This window comes from Loxodonta africana, chromosome 24, assembly GCF_030014295.1.
Source record: "Loxodonta africana isolate mLoxAfr1 chromosome 24, mLoxAfr1.hap2, whole genome shotgun sequence".
NCBI classification, from domain to species: Eukaryota; Metazoa; Chordata; class Mammalia; order Proboscidea; family Elephantidae; genus Loxodonta; species Loxodonta africana.
This window is the reverse complement of record NC_087365.1, coordinates 57,542,002-57,555,780: the sequence shown is the minus strand read 5'-3', so window position 1 is coordinate 57,555,780 and position 13,779 is coordinate 57,542,002. Positions and strand designations below refer to the sequence as shown.

Here is a 13,779-nt window from a genome sequence, read left to right as displayed (position 1 = left end):
CTTATTCCGTGAATAGTGACTTCTTGCCCTGAGATGTGGTTTTAAGAAAAAAAAAACAGAGTACGTTTTAGAACACAGTTCATGGCACATGTGACTCAAGCTCGTGTTTTCTCTTCAGCATATTTTAGAAATGTAGGTAACCCTCATCTTAAAGTCGTGGAAGAGACCGTCTTAGCTCTGCAGTCAGATCGGGACCAAGACGTTTCCTTTTTTGCCACCCTCGAGCCAAAGCGGCGGAATATCATAGACACCACTGTGCTAGAAAAACAGGATTAGCTACTCTGGTCAACTGCAGTCTGGTCATTTGTGCTGGACACGTTCGGCTTAGCGTAACTTGAAGGGAACTAATGATTGTATCATACCTGCTGAGAGAGAACGGATTTCTTAAACTTTCCTGACAAGCACTCACATGACCCTTTTTCCTCCGTCTGCAGCCTCAGGGGCTGACCCAGGGATCCTGGGCCTATTCTGGGCTCCCTCTCTCTGAAAGTCTCATCTGGAATGGCCTGGGAAAAGGTTACAGCACCAGGTGGCTCGGTGTGTGTGGGGAGCCATAAGTTATCAGATGGTCTGCTAGCGAACGGCCTTTCTCCATGACATAAAGTTTTATTTAAAGCCTTCCCCCTCAATAAAGTAGTTTATTATAAGCTTTAAAGCCTTTCACAGACATCCATATTCGGCTTCCCTATAAAATATGGTTTATGGTGTTATCTTTTATCTTTAACTGAAATACCATACATATGTAAATAACGCTGCACAGGAAGAAATATATTAATGTAATATTAGCCCCCTATCAGTATCAGTGAACAGAACAAATACATCATTTAAATTTATGCTCTACTTGGAGTTGCTGGAAATTATAGCCCAATTTGTTTATTTTGAAAAATGCAATATTTTTTTTTAAATCTACTACAGAGCGATTTATGGCAGTCCTTCTGATACTGTGCTTTGATTATAAACTGTACTTGGGACTTCAAGCACGTTCCCTCTTCTCTCTTCTTCTACAGCATATGTAGGGGCTCTTGATAGAGGCTTCCGCCAAAAGGCTTTTCCCTTTCATATGGATACATTGTATGTCTGAGAGGGAAACTGATGAATGGAAATGCATGGGCACTGACTTTGCATCTCCTGCTTCAGAATCTTCACACAAACAGGAAGCCGCAGCTCCATCAGTCCCTTACTTGTTCCACAAACACCAGTGGTCTGGGGTGTTAAATTATCATACTCTTCAAATTGACTTAAGTGCACGGAACTTATTTTCTGCTTTTAAATTTTAGACAAAGAGAAAGATGCTCTAGAATTTAAACAGGTTTGTCACTAATTACTACTTCAAGATTCTGTAAACATGTGGTTGATTTTTGCGTACATGTGTGCTCAGATTACTTGGCTTATTTCTGTTTCCATGTTCTCAGAGGTGGGGACAAGGGAGGAAAAAGAACAAGCCATTTGGGGTTCACGAGCTAGCTGCAAAGGGCATGGAAGCTATTTGCATTCTTCTCTTAGTTTTTTGTCCCCTTGTCTTTTATTTCTTATTTTTTGTTTTTATAATATTTCTGAAGCTATATATTGAACTTCCCGGAAAACAGGATGTTATCTCCCCTCCCCCAAATTCCATTGAGCTCATTCTTTCTTTTAAAAGAAAGGAAGGAATCTATACTGTGCCAAAGAAAATAAGGTCCCTGGGTGAGAATTTCAAATTGTAGCCCAGGAGCATTTGGGCAGCTTCACAAAGAGGGAGTTAATAAACTGGAGGCTGTCTATTTAAAAAAAGAAAAGAAAAGAAAATTCATCCATCTCATTTCAGTAGTTGCCAAAAGTGAAGAGATGGAGATACTGTTTTGCTTTGGTAACAAGCCATTTTACTTTTGTTCATTGCCTAGAAATTGAGATTGTCGAGTTGTTAAAAGCTGTCGAGCTAGCAGCAAACAGAATTATTCAACTGGAATCTTGTATTCCGTGCAGAATTTAATTTTACAATAAGGAAAAAAAAATTAGCTTCAGTTTGTGTTGCCGTGTGTGGAATCTGTACACTGAATCACAACGGGCTCCTAGAGCTTGTAGGCAAAAACAGGACTATATGGTAAAAATAGTTTTTTTTTTTTTATGGTAAAAATACCCCAAATTCCAGTGTATGCGTTAGCGGTTTTCTATAATTTCATATGAACGCTGCGCCAATGTAAAGGTTTTTTTTTTTTTAAATCACATTTCTTTACAAAAAAAGTCTTTTTTTAAGGCTTACATTTTACTGTTTTTTGTTAACAACTGAGATTTTTCGAAGATCTTTCCGCCCCAGCCCCCGCCACGGTTTTATCTTTTGTGTGTCGTTCCTTTCTCATCACTGGTAGGTAGAGCTTTTGTGTGCTTGTTGTCCGACCGTCCGTGTAAGCTTCCTGTTAACTTCAACTCTTGTCCTCCTCTGGGTGAAAGAATAGCAAAGCCCAGATGCGGTTCCCACCCACAGAGCTGCTGGAACAGCACCTGAACGATGAACAGGACAGCCGCAGCCTCTCCCCAGTGGACGTTTCCCCCTTTCTCACTGCAAACGTTCGAGAGCATTTTCAAACGTGATGGATTTCCATACAGCTCTCGGCTCGGACGTGACGGTGTCGCTCCCTGCCTCGGGGTGGCCCCGGTGTCGGGCGTTCACCGTCCGCCTGCTGCCCAGATTTGCTGGAGTGAGGAGGCGTATTTCTGAAATGGTGGTGTCTTCATTCCTGCCGGAAATAGGACTTTGAAGCCTGACTAAAAAAAAAATTTTTTTTTTTTTTTTAAAGACTGCACTTCACAACTCTCGGTAGAATGCACGCGATGGTGATTTAGAGCATTATTCGCGCATAGTTCCTCTGGGTGTTTTGCTCCGAATTATGCAAAAATTGTATTTTAAACAGGGAAAAAAGGTAACGTTTTCCTAACAGCGGCAACAATTGTCCGTCCGTTCGAGGAGTTGGGGACGCGCGCTCGGCCTGCGCAGGGGCGCCAGGCTGGAGCCGGGCGGGCCCGGGTCGTCGGAGCGCGGCCCCTCGGCGACTGCCTCTGTGTTTCTCAATAAATCTCCCGATTGTTTTATGACGTGTCCGTGCCCTCTGCCGTTATTCAGGCGCCGGCTCCAGTGTCCACGGTCCTGTTCATTGCAGGGCCGCCCGGGGGACGCGTTGGCGCCCGGGCGCTGGGCGTTAAGGGGCTGCTGGGCCTTGAGAGCCGTCTGTCCGTCTGCCCACACGGCTCGTGAGCCTCGCCGTGTCTCCCGGTGGGGGCGGCCGGGCTGGGCCGGGGTCGGAGGCCGGCTGGGCGGGGGCGCGCGGGCAGGGTGGCGATGACGCGGGGCCACCGCACAGGGCCCGGGTTGACGCTCTGCGGGCCCTGCGGGGGCCATGCGGCGGACGGCGGAGGACGCGGGCTGCAGCGGGGCACCACCGGCGGCAGGGCGCGGGAAGCCAGGAGCGGGCTTCGCCGGCCCGCCGCCTAGCCCCACGCAGCCTCTGGCCCGGGCGCGCGGCTGGAAGGCACAGCTCGCCCGCAACCCGCGGGCCGCGAGCCCGTCGCCCAACCGGGCCCCCGACGCCTTCTCCATGCGGGTGCGGCTGGAGGAGACCGGGGAGGTGTTCCGTGTGACCAACTGCCGCAGCGACATGACCGTGCGGGAGCTCAAGGAGGAGCTGGACCTCATGGTCGGCGTCCCCTTCAACCTCCAGCGGCTCCAGTACCTGGACCAAGGTGGCCCCTGCCCGGACCCTGCCCCTGCCACAGCCCTCCTCCCACCCAGGGGCCACCCAGCCCAGATCCGAACCGGAAGCCCCAAGGGGAAGCTGCCAACTTGAGGACTCCCAAACCCCTTTAGTTAGGACTCTGATCTCAAAATTAGTGTTCCTTCCCTCTCAAATCCCCAGATCCCTTGGCCATGTAGGATCGTCCCAGTCCCTCACAAACCCGGTTCACATTAGACCCCACATCTCAGGGCAAACCCTGTCCATAGCAGGATCCTAATCCACGAAAGAAATCCTGCAAGTACCAGGACCCCAGTCACAAGGTAGACTGTCTCCATCAGAGCTGCCCCCCCTGACTGAGCAAATGCTGCCTGGGACAGGACCCAAATCCCAAAGATGGCCACCACAGCAGGACCCCTGAACCTCAGATCTTATGCTCTCCATGTCTTCATTAGGACCCCAAGTCCTAAAGCCAATCATGTCTGCATCAGACTGCAAAGCCGGAAAGAAAGCCTATTCTTAGCAGGGCCCCAAAACCCAGGGCAAACTTGTCTGCCAGGACCGCAAACTCAAAACAAATCTCATATCCCCAAGATGAACATTGAACATCACAACCCCAACTCCTCCAGCCAGCCATTCCCATACAAGGACACCAAGGCCTGAAACAAATTCTGCCCATCTCAGGATCCCCAAACCTACAACATACCTGCCCCAGACTGAACCCCACATTTCTAAGCTGACCATGACTCCCCCTGAACCCCAAATTCTCCAGCACCTTTGTCCACACAAGGCCGCCAAAGCCTAAAATAAACTTTGCCTACCTCAGGACCCCAAAACCCACAATATACCTGCCCTCAGACTGAACCCCAAATCTCTAAGCTGACCATGAGTCCCTCTGAACCCCAAGTCCCCCTACACCTTTGTCCACACAAGGACGCCAAAGTCTGAAACCCCGCCCACCTCAGGACCCCAAAACGTACAACATAGCTGCCCCAGACTGGACCTCAAATCTCCAAACTGACCATGCATCCCTCTGAACCCCGAATTCTTCAGCAAATTTATAGGGACGCCAGTGCTTAAATCCTTCCCCAGTCCTCAGACTAACCATGTGAATGTTAGAACCCCAGATCCGCCAGCAACTCTGTGTACACAGGGCCATCAGAGCCCACCTCAGGACCCCAGATCTCTAAGCAAAACCTGCCCACACTGGAACCTCAAATCTCCAAGCTACCCCTGGCTGCAGGGTAGAAGTCGACTCTACCCACACCATGATCCTAAATTCCAGGGCAGTGGTGCCCAGTTCTGAGCCCCCAATCTCCAAACTATTTGGGCACCGGGACCAAATGAACCTCGCCCACATCTGGACCCCCAAACTCAAAGCCAACTCTGCCCAGATCTAAAAGCCAGTTCCCCAAGCTCACCATGACTACCCCAGAAGCCCAACCCCAAAGAAGTGCCTTCATAAGGACTCCAAAAGATAAGACAAATCCTGCCCACATCAGGACTCCAAAACGCAAGCTGAACCTACCCATGTCTGAATCCCTTACCCCTGCACAAACCCTGTCTACATAAGCTCCCCAAAGTTAAAGGTAATTTTGTTCATGTGAAGAAGCCAAGGGTCAAAATAAGCCTTGCCTACACGAGGACCCCCCCCCCCCAAACTCAAAGCAAACCGCTCATATTTGAAACTCAAATCCCTTAGTCAACCTTATTCATATCAGGACTCCAAATTCCAGAGCAAAGCCTACCTATATCAGGACCCCAATCTCATAGAAAATCCTGTCACCATCAGGAACCCCAAATCCCGAGGCAGACTTGCCCTATTCTTGCCCCCCAGTTACCACACTATGTCTATATCAGAACCCCAAATCCCCAAACAAGCCCTTCTCGCAAAAGGACTCCAAATTCCAGAACCAACCCTCCCCACACCAGTACCCCCGAACCCAAAGCAAACCTTGCCTTCATCAGAACCCCCAATCCAGAGCAAACTCTGCCCTCATCAGGACCCCAAGTCTCCTGTCTGAACCTCAAGTCAGTCAGTCAGTCTCAAAATCCAGGTCCCCAGCTGTGTTCTAGTTCATAGCAGGAGCTGAGAGCTAGCCCATCCGGAATCAGAACCCAGCACCCAAGGCTCCCCATGGCTAAGTCAGGACCCCAAAGCTTCCTGTGCAGACAAACCCCACATGGTAGCTGCCCAGTGGAGGTCAAGGACCCTAGAGCCCGTCTCTGCATCAGTCTCCTTCCCTAGCCTGAGGACTATGGCTGTCCGTGTCCCCATTCCTTACAATATTTAGGATATGAGAATAGGAGCAAAGCCCCTGGGCTCCATCATCTCCCTACCCGGTAGAAATCAACACAAAATACTTCAAGAAAATGAAGATTAAAAAAAAAAAAAAAATCTCTGGGCTGCTGCACAGAGAATGTGAACAGCTGACATTGCAGAGAGACTGCAGTGGTACTGCAGGGGCCGGGAAGAAATGGAGACAGACCGAGATCTGAGAGCTGCCTGTCTCCACACCCGGCCCTTGCCCAGATTGCCTTCCAGGGCTCAGTTTCCTAATCTGTACAGCAGAGCCCTTTCCATGAGCGGATGCTCAGTCCTAGTCCCCCTGCAGATAGGGATGACTTGAGAAACACAAACATGTCTATTGAAGGCCAAGATACCTTCCCTTGCTCTCTTTGATATAGGCTAAGTATTTTTAATGATATGCTTTTTTTCCTATACGAGTATTTGAAAGATGCACCGGGGCATTTTTGAGGCTTCATTTGGAAAGAAATGTACTGTATACTGAGCCTAGTCTGTATTTAACTGTTAAAAATGAAGTGAATTATTTAAAGACTTAGTAGGAGTTCTAAAACAAATAATTTGATAATTATGCATCCTGAACTGCAGATGTCTGGCACCCCTTCTGCTAATTTATTTACATGGATGAGCTGTGCTGAGCAATAAATTCAGGAATACTAAGAGGGAGTTAGGAGCTGGGGCAACTTAACACTGATGTCACAGTCCTACCACTCAACAAGCACTCAGCAACTGTGAGACGGTGGACCCCTCTCTGCTGTTGCAATCCTTACTGTTGATGGCAAATGAGAGAAGGTGCTACTACTATGTTGTTAGAAGAAATTTAGGCTACTGCTCTAAATAATCAGCTAGTGCCTCTACTACCCACTCTAAGGTTGCTGGGAGGACCGGATGAGATAATGTGTGTGAGAACCTTGAGACAGACAAATCTAGAGGGGGTTAGCAGATTCGTAGACGAGGGTCAACCTTACACGTCTCTCGCTAACACTAATAATTTATTTAGCTGGTGATAATTAGTATTTGTCTAAGCCGAAGGCAGTTGCTGCCTGCCTGTGCAAAGAGAATGTGCTCTGATTTCTGTAAGAAATAACTCTTGTGTTTCTTGGGGAAACATAGCTTTACTCAATGTTTTCAAAGTGGTTAGGCTGTGAAATTGTCTGACTTAGACTAATTACTGATTATCCTTCATGTTGGAACCACAGATAGGAGTTTATGAGTCAGTGTTCCCTGTCTACATCCACCCTCATGAGCTCTGGTAACCCAGTGGTGCCAACCAAGAGATGAACATGAAAAAAGAGGGGTGCTGCAGGGAGGCAGGTCTGGGTGCAATCCCAGCTTACTAGCTGTGAGAGCCACTTCCTAGCCACGGGAGCCTCAGGCTGCTCATCAGCAAATGGAGATACAAACCTACTTCTTAAGAACATAGGTAAAGTACTTAGTAGCAGGCACTGAAGTACCTAGAACAAGTACTAAAGTGCTTAGCACAAGTGCTAAAGTACTTAGCATAAGTGCTAAAGTACTTAGCACAAGTACTAAAATACTTAGCAGAGAGCAATAATTCAATCATGAAACCAAGAGATTTATAAATTCCATTCACTTGGAATATGTGATCATTAAACCTGGGCATAGCTGAACCTTTATCCTTGTGGCGTTGCTTATGAAAAAAGCAAATTATACCATTATTCTTAAGCAAGATTATAGGTGGCCATGTAAGACAATGTGTACGCGTGTGTATTTAAAAAGGTCAACTAAATACAGTTATACTTTCTTGAAATGTTCTGTAATTTCCTCCTACTAATTCTGATGGTCTTCCCCACAGAGTAGGAGTTTATGAAGTCTGAGTAGATCCGTTATCCTTTTCCAGTAAGGTTATGTCGTAGACAAAAGGAGCTCGAACACCCCAAGTTCCAATGATGGTGAAGGTCAACATTAGCTTCTGACATTGCCATAAATTCTCAGCTGGGATGATTTTGTCAATGTCTGCAGACATTCTTGTTCGTCATGACTGGGAAAGGGATGCTATTGGCATCTAGTAGGTACAGACCAGAGATGCTGTTAAACATCCTACAGTGTGCAGGACTCCCCCTCCGCCACGAAAAACTATCAATTTCCAAATGTCAGCAGTGTGGAGGTTGAGAAACCACATGGTAGCTAGGATTCGGAAGAGCCAACAAATTTTTGTCATTGTTACCCTTTTAGCCAGCTAATGACGACATTGCGCATAGTGAGTACTTTAGTTCAACGTATATAACTTGTATAACAACATTGTGTTGTATCTGTAATATATAGTTACTTCAAGTTTAAGTAGTTCTATTTGTAGAGTTTGCCTTATAAAAGGACTTTCCCGACTCATGTATTTTTTTCTCAGCAGAACAAGTTATAATTACAGAATTTTATAAATCATTGCCATTGTTTTGTTGTTGTTTGGCTTCTATTTGAGCTGAGCCAAATTAATATTGTAAAAGGCATTAACAACAACACACCGGCTCATGCGGAAACATCAAATGAGATTGGTGTTCATGGTTCTAAAATTATCTTTGTGGTTTCCAAGGTCAGATAACCTCTTAACTTAAACAGTGTAATGGTTTATCTTTAATACCCTTTTTTTTTTTTTTAAGAAAAAAATTATCCCCGTAGGAGTTTTGATGGATGACGCTACATTAAAGTTCCATGATGTTGTTCCTGGCGGGATTATTTCATTATGTATCTGGCATTATGATGGATGGACAGAACTGGTTCTGGCGTCTGTGGAAGGGGACCCCAGTAAGGTATTTTCATGCTTCTTTAAAAGGGTATTATATTTTATGAAGCAACTTAAGCTGGGGAGGGGAGGAGACCCACATAGTCTTTCGTGTGACTATCTGAGCAAATAAAAGTTTCAGAGTAGGGAAAAAAGATAACAGGGACTCGCGTTCTAATGATCAAATCCATTCAACCGGTCTGTTTGTGGTTTCACCGTGTTGGTTTATTTATGATTCATAACCCACCCCAAAGGAACCCAGCAGTGCATTTTCTATTCATGCGTATGTTTTGTAAAGTTGAAAGCTCAATTTAACATTTAGTGAAGAACTGCAAATGCGGATAACTCAGAAATGCACGGCCCCAAGCTGGGCTTCATGTGCAGGGCTAGGACGGTGAAGAGATGGGAATCCCAGGTAAACGGGCAGCAGGCACTGCCAGGCCTCCTGCTCACTTCTCAGCTGGGCTCAGGGGATGAGTGGGGGGTGGTGGCAAAGAAAACATTGAGTATTTACCCAACCGTGAGGATGACTCACTTCCATAAGAGGTGGCGTAAAACATTTTTCTATAAAAGGTTCAGACGCAAAGCTATGAGGTTGTAGAGAAGAGGAGACAGAGTCTACTTCCAGCTGGGAAAGTGGTCAGGGAAGGCAGAGTGCAGGAGGGGTGTTGGGTTAGGTCTGGGAAGGGTGGCTGGGTGAGTGATGGGGGAGGAGAGCTGGGATGGCAGCAACCTCTCTGTTGCTGTTGGTGTGCAAGAGGGTCTGGAAGGGAGGGAGGATCCCATGTCAGCTGTTTGCATACTCTTTCCATTCTTTCCCCACTTTCTCTCCTTTTCACCCTCCCCAGTCTTCTCCTACCAGTGGTTGAGTCCATCCCGGACATGGGTCAGAACTGCCATCTCCCTTGTCTTATCTCCTCCTACATTCTGCTCCTTCCGCTGCCCGCACACCTGACCCCAACATCTGGCACAGAGTTCCTCCTTGATAGAACCCATAGTCTTCCTCCCTTGCCCAAAGATGATTATCTTACGGGGCCATTATTCATCTGCGAGTGGAGTTCAGAGTGTTCCAAAAATTAAACAGAGACAATGGGTACAAAAATAGATCGGAAGGTCAGAATCCACCAAGTCTCCAAAGAATTTTGTTCCCCTCTGGGGAGGCCATTTCACGTAGGCTAGTGTCTTCCTTAATGGCCAGAATCACCTTCCTCTGGACACCCAGAAAAGCTATTTTCTGTCTTCAAAACATTGACAGGAAGAATTTCCTGCCTCCCAAGCCTGACGGGTGGTAAATTAGTATTTCCTGAACATGTGGAGAGCATTAGACAACGTCTTCCCCAACCCTTCCCTGGGTGTTTTCCAACCTTTCAGTTAGGGTTTGCACCTATCTGTTTCCATCATGGGTCTTAATCTGGTATTTGAATGAACCTTCTCCTGAAGGTCCAGCCATCCATCTAGCAAATATTTCTCTACTTCTCAAGAGAAACTTGAATTCAGGGTATGGTAATCCATGTCTTGCCCAGCTATCATGTCTAGGTATTACCGAAGATTCTTTGTACCGAACTACAAATTCGGAACATTTCAAAGGCAAGCAGTGGAAGAAATGGACATCTCAGAGAGCCTTCGTGGCATTGTATATTACATCACACAGAGGTCACTTCGATGCCGTACAATACCTTCTAGAACATGGTAATTTCCGTAGAAAGCTTAGCACGTGCAAAGGTTGGGGTCTGTTGGGGTAGAGAGAAGGGTGTGGTTTATCTGCCTGGTCACTTCAGTGCTGGTCTTCTGGCCCCACTTCTTATCAATCACCAGTCACGGTCTCCATTGAGAACTCTGGCTTGGGCACATTTCTTAGGATGTGCCAAGTAGAGGCTGTGTTTCCTTTAATGGCCCTGTTGCAACAAGATTCTTTCCGTTGCAGAGAGATGAAAGTTTCAGGACAATTAAGATACAGGGGGCAGCCAAAATGGTGTCTTGGGTCTTCCTGACCCAACACACTGCCAAGGATGTTCCCTTGTTGCCTGCATTATTTCCAGGCCCACCTAGAGTTGAGATCCTGCAATGGTCCAACAGGTGTTTACCCCAAGCTGGCATTGCTCTGTTGGTGGTTGGCAGGCTGGCCGGTCTCCTTTCTCTAAACATTCAATTATTTTCCTCTGGAGATATCTAGTCCAAACTCTCTGTTAACATCTCTTCCACCACAGGGCAAGTTTCTTTCTCTGAAGAAACAGAGTTTTTGACAGCATTGTCTCTAAATTAAGGGGACTGGCATGAGAAACTCTGCGGGAGCACACTTCATCTTCCCTTGGTGTGGTATAATTTTTGGTGAGAGACGCCCACCGACTGAGGCATAGACTATATAAGAATATCAGTCAATAGTTGCAGACCGCCCACCCACCTGCTTCTCGGGAAAAAGGAAGAACGTGTTACATGATATTTGGCCACTGGTTTGGGGCTCAGGGGGCCTTACCCAAGGGTCTCCCATATCAACCTGCCTCCCGATTAGACCTGCTTCTTTCGCACCTGTGTGTGCCCTTGACTCAGCCTCTGTCTACTCAGCCTTTGCTTCTACCAAGCATGGTGGGAAGACTCTTGGGCAGAGAGAGATGGGGCCATGTGCTGGGCGCACTGACCTCTGCATTGGTTAAAGTTGCCCCAGCTGTATCCTTTCCCTTTCTTCCTCCCATGCCATCCTGTGCTCCCCTCGTTGGTAGACGAAATACGGGCTTTCCACAGCCCAGCAGTTCTTTAAGCTCATAAAAAGCCATTTTTTACACTGATGGAGCTGAGATGTATTTGAAAGCACCCGTTAAAAAATTCCAGCTGGCCCTGCAAAGTTTTCTGTCCTCAGAAGATAGCCTGCTGAGCGGAGGCGCCATGGCCGACGCTGGTGTTACGAGGGCCTATTTAAAACTTTTGCCTCACCCACCAGCCATAGCTCATAAAAACTGTCTCCCGAAATGTCAGCTGGATTTAATTGAATTGCCTTGTTTTCTGTGTCATGGTATTTGTTACCCAGAATTTGATTCAATTCAACAAGTCTGTATCGGCCACCTGTCATTAGCCTGTCCACCTGCAGCAGGCGGTGAGGAATTCAATCGAAGTGGGATCCGACCATGAGTCAGCTGCCCGTCGTCTGTCATTTGCCAAGCGCCTGTCTTTTCTAGGCATTGCTCTACATGCTGGGGGTGAAAGTAGCCGAGACCAAAACAAGTGTGTTCTTTCCCCACTGGAGCCCATAAGGGGCAGCCAGCAAATTATGACAAACATTTCCACAGTCCACCATGTACAGGGCGCTCGGAAGAAGTCGACTGAGCACAGACAGAGGTCTCGTGGGGGCAGGGTTAAGGACAGTTTGCTTGAGGAAGTGAATGAAATTTAAAGAAGGGTAATAGTCTGGAAAATAATGGGCGAGAGAGAGAGAGAGTGTGTTGCCAGCAAAGGGAACAGTGAGTGTGACGGGCCTGGGCTGGGATTTGTTGACGGAGTAAAGAGAGAAGGCTGGCATGATCGCAGAATGAGGTGGAGGGGCTTCAGGGGTGAGGCTGGACTTGTGAGGGGCCGTAGGGTAAGACAGAGCAGTAAGAACCTGGGCTGCTACCCGAAGGACAGTGGGAAGCCAGGGAGGGGATTTGAGCAGGAGCTCAATATGGGCAGTGGGTTGACGGTAAGGAAGCCTCCCCCCATTATTCTCAGCTCAGACAAGTGGTGCTGTTGCGGTCAAGTCAACTCCAACCCACAGCGACCCTACAGGACAGGGCAGAACTGCCCCACAGGGCCTCCAAGGCGTTAATCTTTACGGAAGCAGACTGCCACATCTTCCTCCCTTGGAGAGGCTGGTGGGTTCGAACCACTGACCTTTCAGTTAGCAGCCGAGTGCTTAACCACTGCACAATCAGGCAGGGGATAATTGCTTTTATGTAAATTTTTTTTTGTGGTCAATATGTATGTCACGAGATGTTTGACATTTCAGCCGTCTTCACTCACGCAGTTCACTGGCATTAAGTACATTCGTCACGTTGTTCAGCCATCACCTTGAATTGTCCCCAAATCATATGGTCACCCTGAACGGTGGCTCAGGGTCCCCTAAGTGCTGAGACCTCCAGGTAGGGGTGAGGTTTCAATTCTTCCAAGAACTCCCTTCACATCCTCGGCCTCCTTGGGTTTCTGTTCTTGAAGTGTATTCCACGGCCAGGATGGACCCCTCCCTCAGCCTGCTTTTTTGTCTTACAGGCGCCAACTGTTTGAGCAAATCACCCGTGGGCCGGACCCCCCTGCACGTGGCCGCAGCCATGGGCCGGGTGGACTGTATCAGCCTCCTCCTGGAGCACGGCGCCTCCATCAACGACAAAGATGCCAGGGGGGAGACCCCCATCTCCATCGCCCGCCGTCTGAACCGCAAGCAGAGTGAGCGGCGGATGTTCCTCATCCACTGGGTGGCCAAATCAGGAGCCAAGGGCTCCGCGGACAAGGCCGCAAAGAAACCGTCCCAGCGAGCCAAGTCCCCACCGGGCTCCAAGAAGCCCCAAACATAGTCCCTATTGGGCACCGAGTCCCCATCGGGCATGTAGCCCCCACCGGGCACGTCTGCTCATCAGCCTGGACTCGGGCAACTTTGCCGAGTTCAATTCCACAGTGGCCCTTGGTCGTCGGCACAGCAGGAAAACATGGCAATTCATCTGAATCAAGCACGAAATGATCTGTCCTGTTTGCAAATGACCCCAGGAGGGTGTTGATGCAGTGGGCCAGTTTGTGGTCATTTGGTAATCCATTACGGCCCTCACCGGCTCTGATGCTGGCCCTTAATGCTAAGCTATTTCTGTGTTGTATCCAGGAGCGCTGTTTGGGGTGATGGGAACCAATTACCTCCTTTCCCTTCTGGAGGTCGTCTAATGCATCTGTATAATAGGAGTAATAACAGTAATGATAATGGCACCATTGTTACTGCACAAAACTAGTGCCAGTGGATGTCAGAAGGTCCTGTGCACTGGGGGCTTGCGTTTCTGTTCGTCAGACCCAGGGGACGAGAT

At 48.0% G+C, this 13,779-nt stretch overlaps 2 protein-coding genes across 15 annotated transcripts in view; both read left to right on the top strand.

The window, feature by feature from the left end:
- The window catches only part of LOC100654355 (serine/threonine-protein phosphatase 4 regulatory subunit 1-like), a 108,232-nt gene extending 105,166 nt beyond the window's left edge, over window positions 1-3,066 (top strand). For 11 of the 14 annotated variants that reach the window (XM_064276269.1, XM_064276270.1, XM_064276264.1 and 8 more), the window contains one exon: window positions 119-3,066. In XM_064276269.1, the coding sequence (XP_064132339.1) occupies window positions 119-276 (158 nt within the window). In that variant the 3' untranslated portion in view covers window positions 277-3,066. The remainder of the gene's footprint in view (window positions 1-118) is intronic. The other 3 variants (XR_010319323.1, XR_010319326.1, XM_064276274.1) reach the window with 3 other exon arrangements.
- Window positions 3,067-3,371: 305 nt separating this feature from the next.
- ANKRD60 (ankyrin repeat domain 60) lies at window positions 3,372-13,284 on the top strand. The gene is made up of 4 exons (XM_064276438.1): window positions 3,372-3,714; window positions 8,644-8,774; window positions 10,270-10,435; window positions 12,983-13,284. Exons 1-4 carry the CDS (start codon window positions 3,372-3,374, stop codon window positions 13,282-13,284), a joined length of 942 nt encoding a protein of 313 aa, XP_064132508.1.
- Window positions 13,285-13,779: the final 495 nt, after the last annotated feature.